Here is a 13,459-nt window from a genome sequence, read left to right as displayed (position 1 = left end):
GCCTGTCACCATCTACGTAAGATGTGACTTGCTCTTGCTTGCCTTCTGCCATGAGTGTGAGGCCTCCCCAGCCATGTGGAACTGTAAGTCCATTAAACCTCCTTCTTTTGTAAATTGCCTGGTCTTGGGTATGTTTTTATCAGCAGCGTGAAAACGGACTAATACCCTATATAAAGCAGTGCCATCCAAAAAAACTTCCTCCATTGATAGAAATGGTCTATACCTGTGCTGTCCGATTTGGTAGCCAGTGGGCACATGTGGTTACTGAGCACTTTTAAATGTAGCTAGCATGACCAAAGAACTGAATTTTTAAATTTTATCTAATTTTGGTTAATTCAGATTTAAACAGCCACATGTAGCTAATGGCTACCATACTGGATGTGCAGATATGGAGCTTCCTCATCCTTTCTCCGACTGTATAGTAATCCTTTGCGTTAAGTCCACAATTTAATTACCTAGCCTGCAATAATGGACAATCTTCCATAACATGTAGTACAGGCTAGACCACAATAGTGGACTAGTTAACTTACACAGTGATCTTTTAGAACATATACGGTAAACTTATACAGTGATCTTTTAATAAGTAATTTTATTGTAATAATCTGCTATAAAATTATGAATCTATTAATAACAATTTCATACGCATAAAGATACTGTTGCAGAACATATTCCCAGAAGTGGGAATGCTAGGTCACAAGGCAAATGGATTAGTTATTTCATTAATATTGCCAAATTGTTCTCCATAGTGTCAGTTTCTTCAGCAATAAATGAGAGTGCCTGTTTTCACAGAGCTTCATCAATCAGGTGGATCTTGATGCTTTTGGATTTCAGAGTCTAATAGGTAAAAGGATGTACTATAATTTATTTAGAAATCTTTTTTTTTTTTTTTTTGAGAGAGAGTGAGTTTCACTCTATTGCCCAGGCTGGAATGCAGTGGCATGACCTCGGCTCACTGCAACCTCTGCTTCCCTGGTTCAAGTGATTCTTGTGCCTCAGCCTCCCAAGTAGCTGGGATTACAGGCATGTGCCACCACACCCAGCTAATTTTTGTATTTTTAGTAGAGACAGAGTTTTGCCATGTGGGCCAGGCTGGTCTCAAACTCTTGACCTCAAGTGACCCACCCGCCTCGGCCTCCCAAACTGCTGGGATTATAGGTGTGAGCCACCATGCCTGGCCCTTGATTTTAGTATCCAATATCTTCTTGTTTTTCAAAGGTGGTATCTGGAACCTACTTGTTCCCTATTATTAGGTGTCAAGTTCCTTCTTACCACTTTTTCTTATAAGGAATTATGGTATAATCTGAACTCTGGATATTCTATTTATTTGTCTATCTGAGATAAAACACCCTATTTTCTTTCATTCAGAATTCACTGTAATACATTCCTTGGTTCTCATGGCCTTGTTCTTTGTTTTGATATAGGTTACTCACTCTCAAGTTACTTACACACTTAGAGATTTATAGAGATAGTAAACTGTTCTGTTGTCCTTTTCAACTTGACTTAACCAAATAAGTATGTTTCAAATGGATTCTGTAGTATATTATTCTGTAAATGTCATTTGACATTTTGCCTATGAATTTTTTTTTTTTTTTTTTTTTTTTTTTTTTGGAGACAGGGTCTTACTCTGTTACCCAGGCTGGAGTGCAGTGGTGCAATCTTGGTTCCCCACAACCTCTGCCTCCTGGGCTCATGCAATCCTCCCACTTCAGCCTCTCGAGTAGCTGGGATGACGGGCGTCATGATACCCAGCTAATTTTTTGCATTTTTGGTAGAGATGGGGTCTCACCATGTTGCCCAGGCTAGCCTCAAACTCCTGAGCTCAAGTGATCTGCCTGCCTTGGCCTCCCAAAGTACTAGGATTACAAGCATGAGCCACTGCGCCTGGCCTCAGGTATGCATTTTTTGGTTCCTGTTTTGCTCTTTGGAGGAAGGGGAATATTAAATATTAATGTAGATGACTCAATAAATTTTTCTTGGAATATGAAGGGATTAATTCAGGATATATGTGAGAAAGTATCTGGGTTACCCTTAGTTCTTAAATAACAACTAATATTTGAATAGTAGTTTAATGTCCTTTACGTAATTTCCTCATATGACACAACAAATACAACTCCAAGTTAGCCACTACTGGAACAATATACAATTAGAACTACTTAAGACTAAAATTTGTAATAGTAAATATGCTGGTAAAACTTGTAATTTGGAATTTACATTTCAAGAAAGCCAAACTAGCTTAAAAGTATTCTCCTTATGACTAACAAATAAAAACTAGGAGATACAAGACTCTAGTTACTGAGCAATTAACACTGAGAAATACATGTTTTACATTTAAGAAGAGTTAGGGAGGAGTGGAAGGAGAAGAGAAAAAACAGAAAAGAAGGAGAAAAGCATAAAAATATGACACTAGCGTAAACCTTAGAAAAGATTATTTTCTTATCTGTGCTTCATTTTACTAAATAGAAGGAAAAAACCCAACTTACAAGTCTTAAGAATAAAGTAACCTAATTTCATCCCAGTTTTATGGAGAGGAGGGTTAACTTTATTTAGGTGTGAAGATACATTACGGAAAAAAAAAAAAAAAACAGAAATAAACAAAACCAATTCTATATACAGTATTCTAAACCCAGTCATTGATTAAAAGTGCTAGAGGTGAACAGAGGATAAGGAGTAAGTAGTGAGAAGGAGAAGTCCATGGCTGTCTGGACCTGCTTGCCAGCCTCTGGGTAAGGATTTCTCAGTTTGCATATGATTTGACAATTGTTCAGGGTGTCGTTAGTCACCCTGAACATCAACGTGGAGCATGGCTTGGAGGCTGCCAACTGATTACCTAGCTTTTGGCAAGGCTAAAGTAAGAAGTCATTCTATCCTCTATGACCGTTAAGGGGGCATATTTTAAAACAAGAATGTATACTGTATTCATCAAAAGACTGCAGTAGGTAAATCTGGTATTTTGCTCAGTCCCTTCTTTAGTCATCCTCTTCTGAAAGTCAGGTATATTAATTTCAGTGTACTCAAAGATGTTGGATCTTGTATACATACTGGGCTTTTTATACTGTCTCTTTCAATAATTTAAATTAAGATATTAAAAAAATGGTTGGGTGCGGTGGCTCATGCCTGTAATCCCAGCACTGCAGCAGGCCGAGGTGGGAGGATTCATTGAGCCCAGGAGATCAAGATCAGCCTGAGCAACATGACTAGACCCTGTCTCTATTTAAAAAAAAAAAAAAATTATATATATATATGTCACATGAGATAACACTTGCACTAGAAGGTTAGAGTTTAGCTGGAGCAGCTATGTTTGGTCATGTGGAAAGAGAAGAAACCTACTGGTAACAGATAGAAGTAGAGTTGAGACTGTGTCAACCCTGACCTTACGTACTGACTTTTGAGTTCCTATTCCAGTGTTTACATGGCCTGCTGTGTTACATTTTCTGTTCTTCAAGACCTATTTTATTTATATATATGTGTGTCTGTATGTGTAGGTACATGTGTGTGCATGTTTTTTTTTTTTTTAAATAATCTTTTGGGTTTGTGTGCATGTCATGTAAAAAGCCATATAATGGCTTAAATTTACACCTGTGTCTTTAAGCAGTGGTGCAAGCCCAATGTCACCCAGTATGCTAACCAAAGCTGCACACCTCGTACACTTCTAATAAATTCCACTACTTAAGCTAGCTTGAATAGGTATGTACTCCTGACAAACCAAAGTTTATACTTGACCAAAAAAAAAGGGAATTCAGACTTCTAAAATCACAAAAGTAAATATCCTTTTAAAAGAATTATCACTGAAGTAATACTTTTTTTTTTTTTACAGTTACCTATGTCATAACTCACTTATGTGGAGCAGAAATTCAGTTCAACTCAAGAATAAAATACCGGCTGGGTGTGGTGGCTCGTGCCTGTAATCCCAGCACTTTGGGAAGCTGAGGAGGGAGGACTGCTTGAGACTAGGAGTTCACGACCTGCCTGGGCAACATAGTGAGATCACATCGCTACAAAAAAAAATGTTAAAAATTAGCCAGGTATGGTGGTATGCACCTGTAGTCCTAGCTACTTGAGAGTCTGAGGAGGAAGGATTGCTTGAGCTTAGGGTGTCAAGCCTACAGTGAGTTGTGACTATGTGCCACTGCGGTCCACCCAGCGAGACAGTGAGACCCTGCTGTCTCAAAAAAAAAAAAAAAAAAAAAAAGAAAACAAAAAAACCCCACAAAAAACACCAAAAGCCTGAAGCCTGTGTCCTATTAGACCCAAGATTTCATCCTGGGGTTTGCCATTGATAGTTTGTATAATCTTTTTTTGAAATAGGCTCTCACTCCGTCACCCAAGCTAGAGTGCGGAGGCGTGATCATGGCTCACTGCAGCCTTGATCTTCCGGACTTAGGTGATACACCTCAGCCTCCCAAGTAGCTGGGACCACAGGCATGTGCCACCAAGCCCGGCTAATTTTTGTTATTTTTTTGTAGAGATAGGGTTTTGCCATGTTGCCCAGGCTAGTCTTGAAATTTTGGGCTCAAGTGATCCTCCCGCCTTAACCTCCCAAAGTGCTGGGATTACAGGTGTGAGCCACCACGCTCAGCCTAATCTTGAGCAGTTTAGCTGGGGCTGAGAATCCCTGGCTTAAGTTATTGAACATTTAGTTTACCAGGCAACCTATGTGACCACTGGGCTGCTAAGAGGGTTTAAATACTGAAAGTAAAACAAGCAAATAAACTTCTGGCCTGCAGAGGAAATATAAAAGGAATTATTTAAACATAATTCCGGTCAAGAATGAAATGCTTCCTTGGAATTCTTAATGGCAAAGGAAGAAAATCCTAAGCCTAATAAGACATGTCTCTTCATCTGAAAAGATCTCAGAAAGCTCAACTCAAAAGTTAGGTATAATCTCAAAAAAAGCCTCTGAGTGTCAAGACAGTACAAGAGAGATGGGAGATTAAGGAAATGAAATTCTGATTATATAATTACAAACAGTCCTAAAGAGATGGGAAAACAGTTAAAGAAACCAACTCAATTTTTCTTGGAAGCTCGGATTTTTAAAAGTATACATACAAAAGAAGACAGCTAATTATGAATATGAAACATTGGTATGAAACTGTAAGAAAAGTATCACAAAGCCTAGTAAGAACTGAGGTTTCCAAAAATGCTAATAAAATAACAACAACAACAAAAAACAACTAAAGCTATGCTTAGAACAAGAAAATAATCTATTAGGAGAAAGATAAGGTTAACTGATAACAAAGAGAAGGAAGAGTTTCTCAAAAACAATTCTGCCTTTGTCTTTTCCATCTGTAAGTATGGCTCTCAAGTTGGAAACAAGAGGAAAAAAATAAAAAGAAACTGAAGTCTGTGACAGTTAAAGAGAGGGTACTAGAACTCAAGTTTATTTAAGCATATAGAAGACTCTACAAATTAAATCTCAAGGTCTGGAAAAAAAACTTCAAATATAGAAAAATTAAAAATAAAACAATACTGCCCTATTTTTTCTTTTACCACTTATACTCAAGTTCTAGCTGCCCTGATTTTTAAAAAGGGAAGGAGGACAGGCTACAGAAAATATAGAAAGGTTAGCTTAACACTGGTCTCTTAAAAACTCTAGAAGAAGGCATCAAGTGTGTGACTTCTAAATATTTTGAATTTAAAAGGCCAACACTAGGTGCTGAGTCAACAAGTAGGTGAGAAAAATCCAAATTAACTGAATTTTCTTTTTTGACAAAGTTTTCAATAAGTCTGAATAATGTCTGGCAATGCCACAGAATGCTATGGCAGTGAACCTTGATTTTTCATGACCACTTTGTAAGTGAGAAGTGCAGGCGGGACAACAGTAGAAGTAAATTCACAGTTGCTTAAACAGTTCTTTCTGAAGCGTAATAAAAAGAATGTCTAGTAGTGAGCCAGCCACAGGGTTTTTATCTTTGGTCATGTCCTGTTCCATATTGTTTTCAGTGACCATAATGAAGATTAGAAAGCTTATTTATTTGTACAAGATGATAAGCTAAAAGGGACAAAAAATATTCCAAAATTCAAAAAGATTCTGATAAGCTGGTATAATGAACTTAAACTAAAAAATGATACTTCACAGGAATAAACCACTCCTGTATTTAAGTTTAAAATATAATATCTAAATATATAGATAACTGTTTGGTAGAGAGTTGTTTGGTGGTAATTTACATGAAAATTTAATTTAGATTTAGACTGAGTGAATTTGTTCTTAAAAACTTACGAAATTTTACACTGTATATTCAAAGGTCAGAATTTCTAGGAAAAAAAACTGTTCTGTGAGCCACTGAAATGGCCAATTAAGGAGCTAAAGTGTGAACTTAGCTTTCTCTGAGAGCATTTTAAAGTAATTTTATGGGCCTTTTGAGACCCACTCAAACTGCAATGACATCTCTAATATTTGTAAATCCAAATCATATGAAATAGTGTCTATCTACAACACTCACAGGCATGAAAATAAAAAAAAATTATATATTTAGTTTTTTTTGGTCAATTTAATATTGAGCTGAAAGAACAAATGAAATTAGGGTAACAAAGAAGTTTCTGTCTAAAGATACTTTTTTGTTTTTTGAAACTATGTTCTCTACTCTAGAGAACTTTCAGAAACTTCCCTGTAATTAGTACTTGAAGGGTTAGGCCCAGGTATTACCCACTAAAAATAAAGACTACGTGTCAGAGTATCAGATTCACTCTTACGCAATTCTCCTTTATGCCAAAGAATCTTTATGGAAAGTAATGATAAAATGAGAAAGGGAAGGTCAGAAAAATTTAGTCTATTCCCATAAACTTTTAGACACTACTTAAGAGCTGTTACGCATTTTGAAAACTCAACTGATACTGAAAGAAACACTTTGACATTTTAAAATTCTCCAGATAATCTAAGCAGTAAAACAAAAAACAAAACAAAACAAAAACACACTACTTGGTAGATTTCAGTGTATTAAAAAATAAAATACACAAAGACATCTTAAGCTAAACTTTATAAAAACACTTGATTAACTAGGAATATTCAATAACCTATTCAGACTCATGAAATTCTATTCTACATAAAAAACTAAAATATACAACTTTTAAAGCTTTAATGGGAAAAATGTTTTTTGTATATTTCATCTATTCTAATGTCAAGTGATTTATAAAGAAGAAATCTGTAGGAGCAAAAGCATGAATAACAAGAATTTATATACATACAGAAATGTACTGTCTTCTGGAAAGGAGTTTTCATATGATGTAGAGGGAAATGCATTGGATTTGTTTTCCTGTTCCTTCTGAGTCACAGGCATATGATCTACACAAAAAAATAATGTGAGCAACAAATACACCAAGTTAAAAACCATTTGCTATAAGTACCCAAGTAATATGTTCATTGACTAGAGTCTGCCCATATGGATCCCTAAAATTTGCAAACATATTAAGGTTTCAAGATTGAGGCAAAAGATTAAGTGTCAATATTTTCAAAAATATTAATAAACTAGGATAAAATATTGAGGACAGAAAAGATTTCTACTGTAGAAACTCTAGTTTGGCCTGAACTTGATTTGAAGCTTAACCAATCTTTAAGGTGGACATTGAGTATCCCTACTTCTGCATGCATTTTATAGAGAAATCACATAATTCTTAAAGGCTCTATAAAAGTCAGAAAATGAAAAATTTACGTACCTTTTGTTTTCCTATTGCTCTACAACTATTTTAGGGAGGGGATGAAGTATCTGGGTATCTCTTTTGATCTAGTTGTTCACATTTCTTTTTTTTTGAGACAGAGTCTCACTCTGTCGCCCAGGTTGGAGTGCAGTGGTATGATCTTGGCTCACTGCAACCTCTACTTCCTAGGTTCAAACGATTCTCCTGCCTCAGCCTCTCCAGTAGCTGGGATTACAGGCATGCAAAACCACGCCGGGCTAATTTTTGTATTTTTAGTAGAGATAGGGTCTTATGTTGGCCAGGCTGATCTCGAACTCCTGACCTGAAGTGATCCACGCACCTGGGCCTCCCAAAGGGCTGGGATTAAAGGCATGAGCCACTACGCCTGGCCTAGTATATTTATTTTCTAATAAAAAAATTATAACTTACTTTCCCCCTCAAAAGAAGTTTAATAAAAGGATATTGTATTTCAAGGTTGCTCCTTGGCTAACTGAAAAACAAATATCTGTCTTTAATTTTCCAAGTAAAGAAAGGTTTAAAATCTGATAGCTGAGCCAAGCACAAGGTTCATCCCTGTAATCCCATCACTTTGGAAGGATAAAGTGGGAGGATTACTTGAGGCCAGGAGTTTAAGGCCCCCCATTAGCAACAGAACAAGGCCCTGTCTCTACGACAGAAAAAAAAAAAAAAAAAAAAAAAGTTAGCCAGGCGTGGTGGCGCATGCCTGTAGTTCTAGCTATTTAGGAACTGAGGTGGGCGCACTGCTTAAGCCCAGGAACTGTAAGCTGTAGTGAGCTATACTTGCACCACTGCACTCCAGCCTGAGCGACAGAGGAAGCCCCTCTCTCTAAAATAAATGAATAAATAAAAGTCTGATAGTTGAAGAGAGCTATGTAAAAAGAAAATAAAAATTTAGGACCTTCCAAATTTATTATGCCAAAGGGAAAAGTTAAGCCCTGAAAGAGGACTCATGTAACATGATTGTTTTTTCTTTGGTGCATGACCACTGCTTTCTGACTTCTGTGTTGAGATGTTACACATTAACTAGACTCCCTACTTTTTTTTTTTTTTTTTTAAAGACACAAGATCTTGCTCTGTCACCCAGGCTGGAGTACATTGATGTGATCATAAGCTCATTGTGACCTTGAACTCCTAGGCTCAAATTACCCTTCCACTTCAGCCTCCAGAGTAGCTAGAACTACAGGTGTGCAACTCCACACCTGACTGATTTTCAAAATTGTTTTGTAGAGGTAGAATCTCACTATGTTTCCCGGCTGGTCTTGAACTCCTGGACTCAAGTGATTCTGCCACCTCAGCCTTCCAAGGTTCTAGGATTATAGGCCTGAGACACCACGCCCAGTCAAGACTCCCTATTCTTTATTCAAATCTAGTCTAAATGATATGGAGAAAGAGACCCTTGTGACTGTTACCTGTTTACAACAGAATGTTGGACAACCCACTTAAGAGTGTAATCAACAGTAGCCAATCAAATATCTGTATGTTACCCTTTGTACAAAAATGCTGTAATCCTGTTCAACACCTCTGTTTTGCCTATATAAATAATCCTCATTTCTCCCATACCAGAAGCACTTATCACCATTCTTTGGTGTAGCACTGGTCCTCAGATGGCTACCCTTACGCTTTGCACCTGAATAAACTCTCTTTAAATTAGATTCTGGATGGGGCGCAGTGGCTTACACCTGTAATCCCAGCACTTTGGGAGGCCAAGGCGGGTGGATCACCTGAGGTTAGGAGTTCGAGACCATCCTGGCCAACATGGCGAAACCCTGTCTCCACTAAAAACACAAAAATTAGCCAGGTGTGGTGGCAGGCGCCTATAATCCCAGCTACTCGAGAGGCTGAGGCAGGAGAATTGCTTGAATCTGGGAGGTGGAGGTTGCAGTGAGCAAAGATCATGCCATTGCACTCTAGCCTGGGGGACAAGAGTGAGACATCGTTTCAAAAAAAAAAAAAAATTAGATTCTGACCCTTTTGATTATTTTTGGTTCACAGCTATAACTGATTAGAAATTAATTTTACAAATAAGAGTTTCTGTCTTTTCCTCCAGCTAATTTATTTGCATGAGTTATATAAATCTATATTAACAAATATGAACGAAACAAATGTATATAAGCATAGTTGGAAATAGGATTTACTCAAAAACATGGAGATTTAACATTAGTCATTAGAAAAAAGAGGAAAGGGAAATAATTTCTCTCAAGAAAACACTATCCAATCCTTCATATGGAGACAGAGCAAATACTGAGAGTTATACAACATCAAGAAAAATAAATGTAATTAGCGGTTTGATGACAGCCTGGGGAGTCTAGCTTGGATCCAGGACAGCTTGTTTTGACCTCAACACAAAGTTCTTTTGTTTCTCTCATTCCCAACCTTCCTTTTAAAATAAATGCTAGCATGAAACTTTTTTTTTTTAGACAGGGTCTCACTCTCTTGCCTAGGCTGGAAGGTTGGAGTGCAGTAGTGTGATCCCAGCTCACTGCAGACTTGATTTCCTGGGCTCCAGCAATCCTCCCACTGCAGCCTCTTGAGTACCTGGGACCACAGGCACACACCACCACAGCCAGTTAATTTTTTTTTTTTTATTATCTGTAGAGATGAGGTCTCATTGTGTTGCCCAGGTTGGTCTCAAACTCCTGGGCTCAAGTGATCCTCCCACCTCAGCCTCCTAAAGTGCTTGGATTACAGGCCTGAGCCACTGCATCCAGCCCACATGAAACTTTATTACCAAAGGTTTTCAATCCTTACATTTGCCAACAATGTCAATTACATAACTCTCCCCAACTGTTTACTTAAAAACACTTCACCACTAGCAAATAAATATACACTTATCTTGATGCATTTGTTACATTTCAGATGGACAAACTACATAAAAATATGAAATTATAATATTTGGCATTTCTATTGGCAAAATTATTTCCTTAAAAGACCCCAAACAAAAACCAACTTACTTTTTATGGAAAAAAAGTTTCTTCAGAAAGAAAAGAAATGTTTAGAATTAGTTGTTACCATTTTTCTTGGTAACAAGTGAGGTTAAAAGCCTCTCTCTTGCAAAACTAAATATAATCCCTTAAGGATTGTCCAGATGAGATATAGTAGCATAAAGATTATTTTGAATTGAAGACATCTGAGAATGAAGAAATACAGGAAGAAGCTTTCTCTGGAGTTCCCTTATCTGTCTAAAAATAGATCCTCCCCAAAAGAATCTCAATTGTCATAAATCCCCTCCCAGAAGTTTCATCAACCAGGAATGATTTCATCTTATCAGGGAGAGCAGGGGAAGTCAGTACTATACTCAGACAGACACTGTTACAAATCTTCCACTTATTCTCATAGGACCCATTTATCTTTGAAGTCACGTGTTCTTCCAGAAGTGCCCCTCTACTCCTCCCTTTCACCTATTAGGGTGGTATAATGTGCTCTCAAATCTCACCACTGCTTTGGGCATTCACTTCTTTCTGTGATGCTCCTGTGAGGCAGGAAATTAAAGAAAGAAAAATAAAATTAAAAAGAAAGAGAAATAAGCTTTCCTGTATTAGGATGACTTATCCCAGAGGCAGCAACAGGCACAGCCCAGACCCAGAAAAAGTCTTGTTAATACTATCTAAGAAGCCAGGACACAAAGGAATGTGCTCTGGGACTCTCCCAGCACTCCCTCAACATAGGGAGAAGAAAAACAAATTTTCCTTTCTCATATGGTATGAGTGTATAGATTCCTATTCTCTGTAACTAGTAACTTCAAGTATTCTGTTTTATCTAAGCAGTGGTGGAGTGAAGGTCATGAGCCATCTGAGCAGGCCTGAATTATGGCCACCTGAGCACCACAGTGAAGGGCATGGAACAAGCTGTGCGAGGCACTAGAGAGAAACCTAGATAACAGACATCTGGGCTGCATAGCAAACATGTGTAATGCTGAGTTATGAACCTGTCACAATTTGATTAACTGTCTTTGTTCTGCCTCTGTACCCTTACTTTCACGCCACTACACTTCGTGCCACTGTAAGCTTGTTTCGGGCTAGCCCACCCCCTTGTGTATAAAAGCCAAGTGCTGTCTTTGTTCTGGGCCCAGGTTTTGGATGTTAAGTCTGCTGGGTCTGAGTGCACTCAATAAAGATCCTCCTGTATTCACCCCAAGGTCTCTCTGGTCCTCCTAATTCCTGCAACACCTGTGCATATAAAATTAAAAGTTGGCCAGGCGCGGTGGCTCACGCCTGTAATCCCAGCACTTTGGGAGGCCGAGGCAGGCAGTTTGCCTGAGCTCAGGAGTTCATGACCAGTCTGGGCAACATAGTGAAACCCTGTCTCTACTAAAATACAAACAAAAAAATCACCGGGTGTGGCGGCATGCGCCTGTAGTCCCAGCTACTCGGGAAGCTGGGGCAGGGGAATTGCTTGAACCTGGGAGGCAGAGGTTGCAGTGAGCCGAGATACCACCACTGTATTCCAGCCTGGGTAAGAGAGCAAGATTTCGTCTCAAAAAAAAAAAAAAGAAAAAAAAATTAACACGTTTATGTCTCTTCTCCTGTTAATCTGTCTTCTATCTTTTGTTACAGGCCTCATCCCCCAGCCACTGAGATAAAATTTTTCCTCCCCTACAATTCCGAATGTTACTGAAGGATATTGTGAAAGGAAGACTGTTTTCTTCAAGAAACTACTCTTCCAAAGCTATACTGTAGCACTGAAATTGAGGATACTTTTGAATACCAAATGGTTTACTTAAAATAGACTGGTGATGCTAGACTATATTTTCAGAGATTTAAAAGCCTTAAGCCTCCAAATCATAAAAGACAAAAATTATTAAAATTTATTGACAACATCTAACAGCATTAATACAATCCTAGTAAATATTGTACTTCCTTAAAACTTCAGCAAATGTGTGACAGACTAAGATTTATTGAATGGTGATTGATCCTGTTAAAATAACTTCTCAGTTTTTCTTTTTACAGTCTTAGTACATGTAGCATCATAAGAAATACATATTTGGTTTCTGTCCTGGCTCCTGACCTAATTCCTAAAACCCTTCTAATTTCAAGTAACAGGTATGAGAGGAGCACCTTCTGTTATAATATTTGTCTTAGTCCTCCGTTCCTGACATAAGAACTTCTGAGACCCTTGGAATCTCCAGTAGTGATAAGAGTGTCTTTTATATGCTAATGAGATGACTGTTGAGAGGTGAGCTATCCTTGGACAGCTTCAGAATGGGGGCTGGTTGTCAGAAAGATCAAGGCACTTCTGACAAAGGCATGGTTAATGAGTTGGCACTTTCATCCCTACCCTTTCCACCCCCATATCCAGGGAAGAGAAAGAGGCAGATTAAGCAAATCACCAATGGGCTGATGACTGAATCATGCCTATGTAATGAGACCTCCACAAAACCCCTGAACAGGGTTCAGAGAGCTTTCAGATTGGTAAATCCATCTACATACTGGGAGGTTGGTACACCCCAAAACTCCACAGGGACAGAAGCTCCTGTTCTCAGGCCCTTCCCAACTTTGCCCTTTGTACCTCTTCATCTGGCTATTCATTTGTATCCTTTATATTATCCTTTATAATAAACTGGTAATAGTAAATACTTCTGTGAGTTTGATAAGCCATTATAGCAAATCATGGAATCTAAGGAGGGGGCTGTGGGAACCTCTAATTTGTAGCGAAGTCAGTCAGAAGTACAGGAGGCCCAGGGATTGTGACCAGTGTCTGAAGTGGGAGCAAGTTGGTGGGAATGAGCCCTTAATCTGTGGGATCTGTGCTAACTCTGGGTAGCAGTGTTCGAACTGAATTAAATTTTAGAATGCAACATCCATTGGTG

The 13,459-nt window shown here is 38.2% G+C and overlaps 1 protein-coding gene across 7 annotated transcripts in view; it reads right to left on the bottom strand.

Moving 5' to 3' along the window:
- SETDB2 (SET domain bifurcated histone lysine methyltransferase 2) overlaps positions 1–13,459 on the bottom strand; it is an 87,696-nt gene that overhangs the window by 56,990 nt on the left and 17,247 nt on the right. For 5 of the 7 annotated variants that reach the window (XR_009213263.1, XR_009213262.1, XR_009213261.1 and 2 more), the window contains exons 5-6: positions 11,087–11,122; positions 7,183–7,279 (exon numbers count right to left, since the gene is read on the bottom strand). Coding sequence is in view for 4 of the 7 variants with exons in the window: in XM_058437896.1 (XP_058293879.1) it covers positions 7,183–7,279; positions 11,087–11,122 (133 nt within the window). In the remaining 3 variants the exon portion in view is untranslated. The remainder of the gene's footprint in view (positions 1–7,182; positions 7,280–11,086; positions 11,123–13,459) is intronic. The other 2 variants (XM_058437897.1, XM_032150898.2) reach the window with 1 other exon arrangement.

The sequence above is a fragment of the Hylobates moloch genome, unplaced genomic scaffold, assembly GCF_009828535.3.
Source record: "Hylobates moloch isolate HMO894 unplaced genomic scaffold, HMol_V3 SCAFFOLD_4, whole genome shotgun sequence".
Lineage (NCBI taxonomy): Eukaryota > Metazoa > Chordata > Mammalia > Primates > Hylobatidae > Hylobates > Hylobates moloch.
Note: the sequence above shows the minus strand (reverse complement) of the source record. Positions and strands in the feature narration are given on the sequence as shown.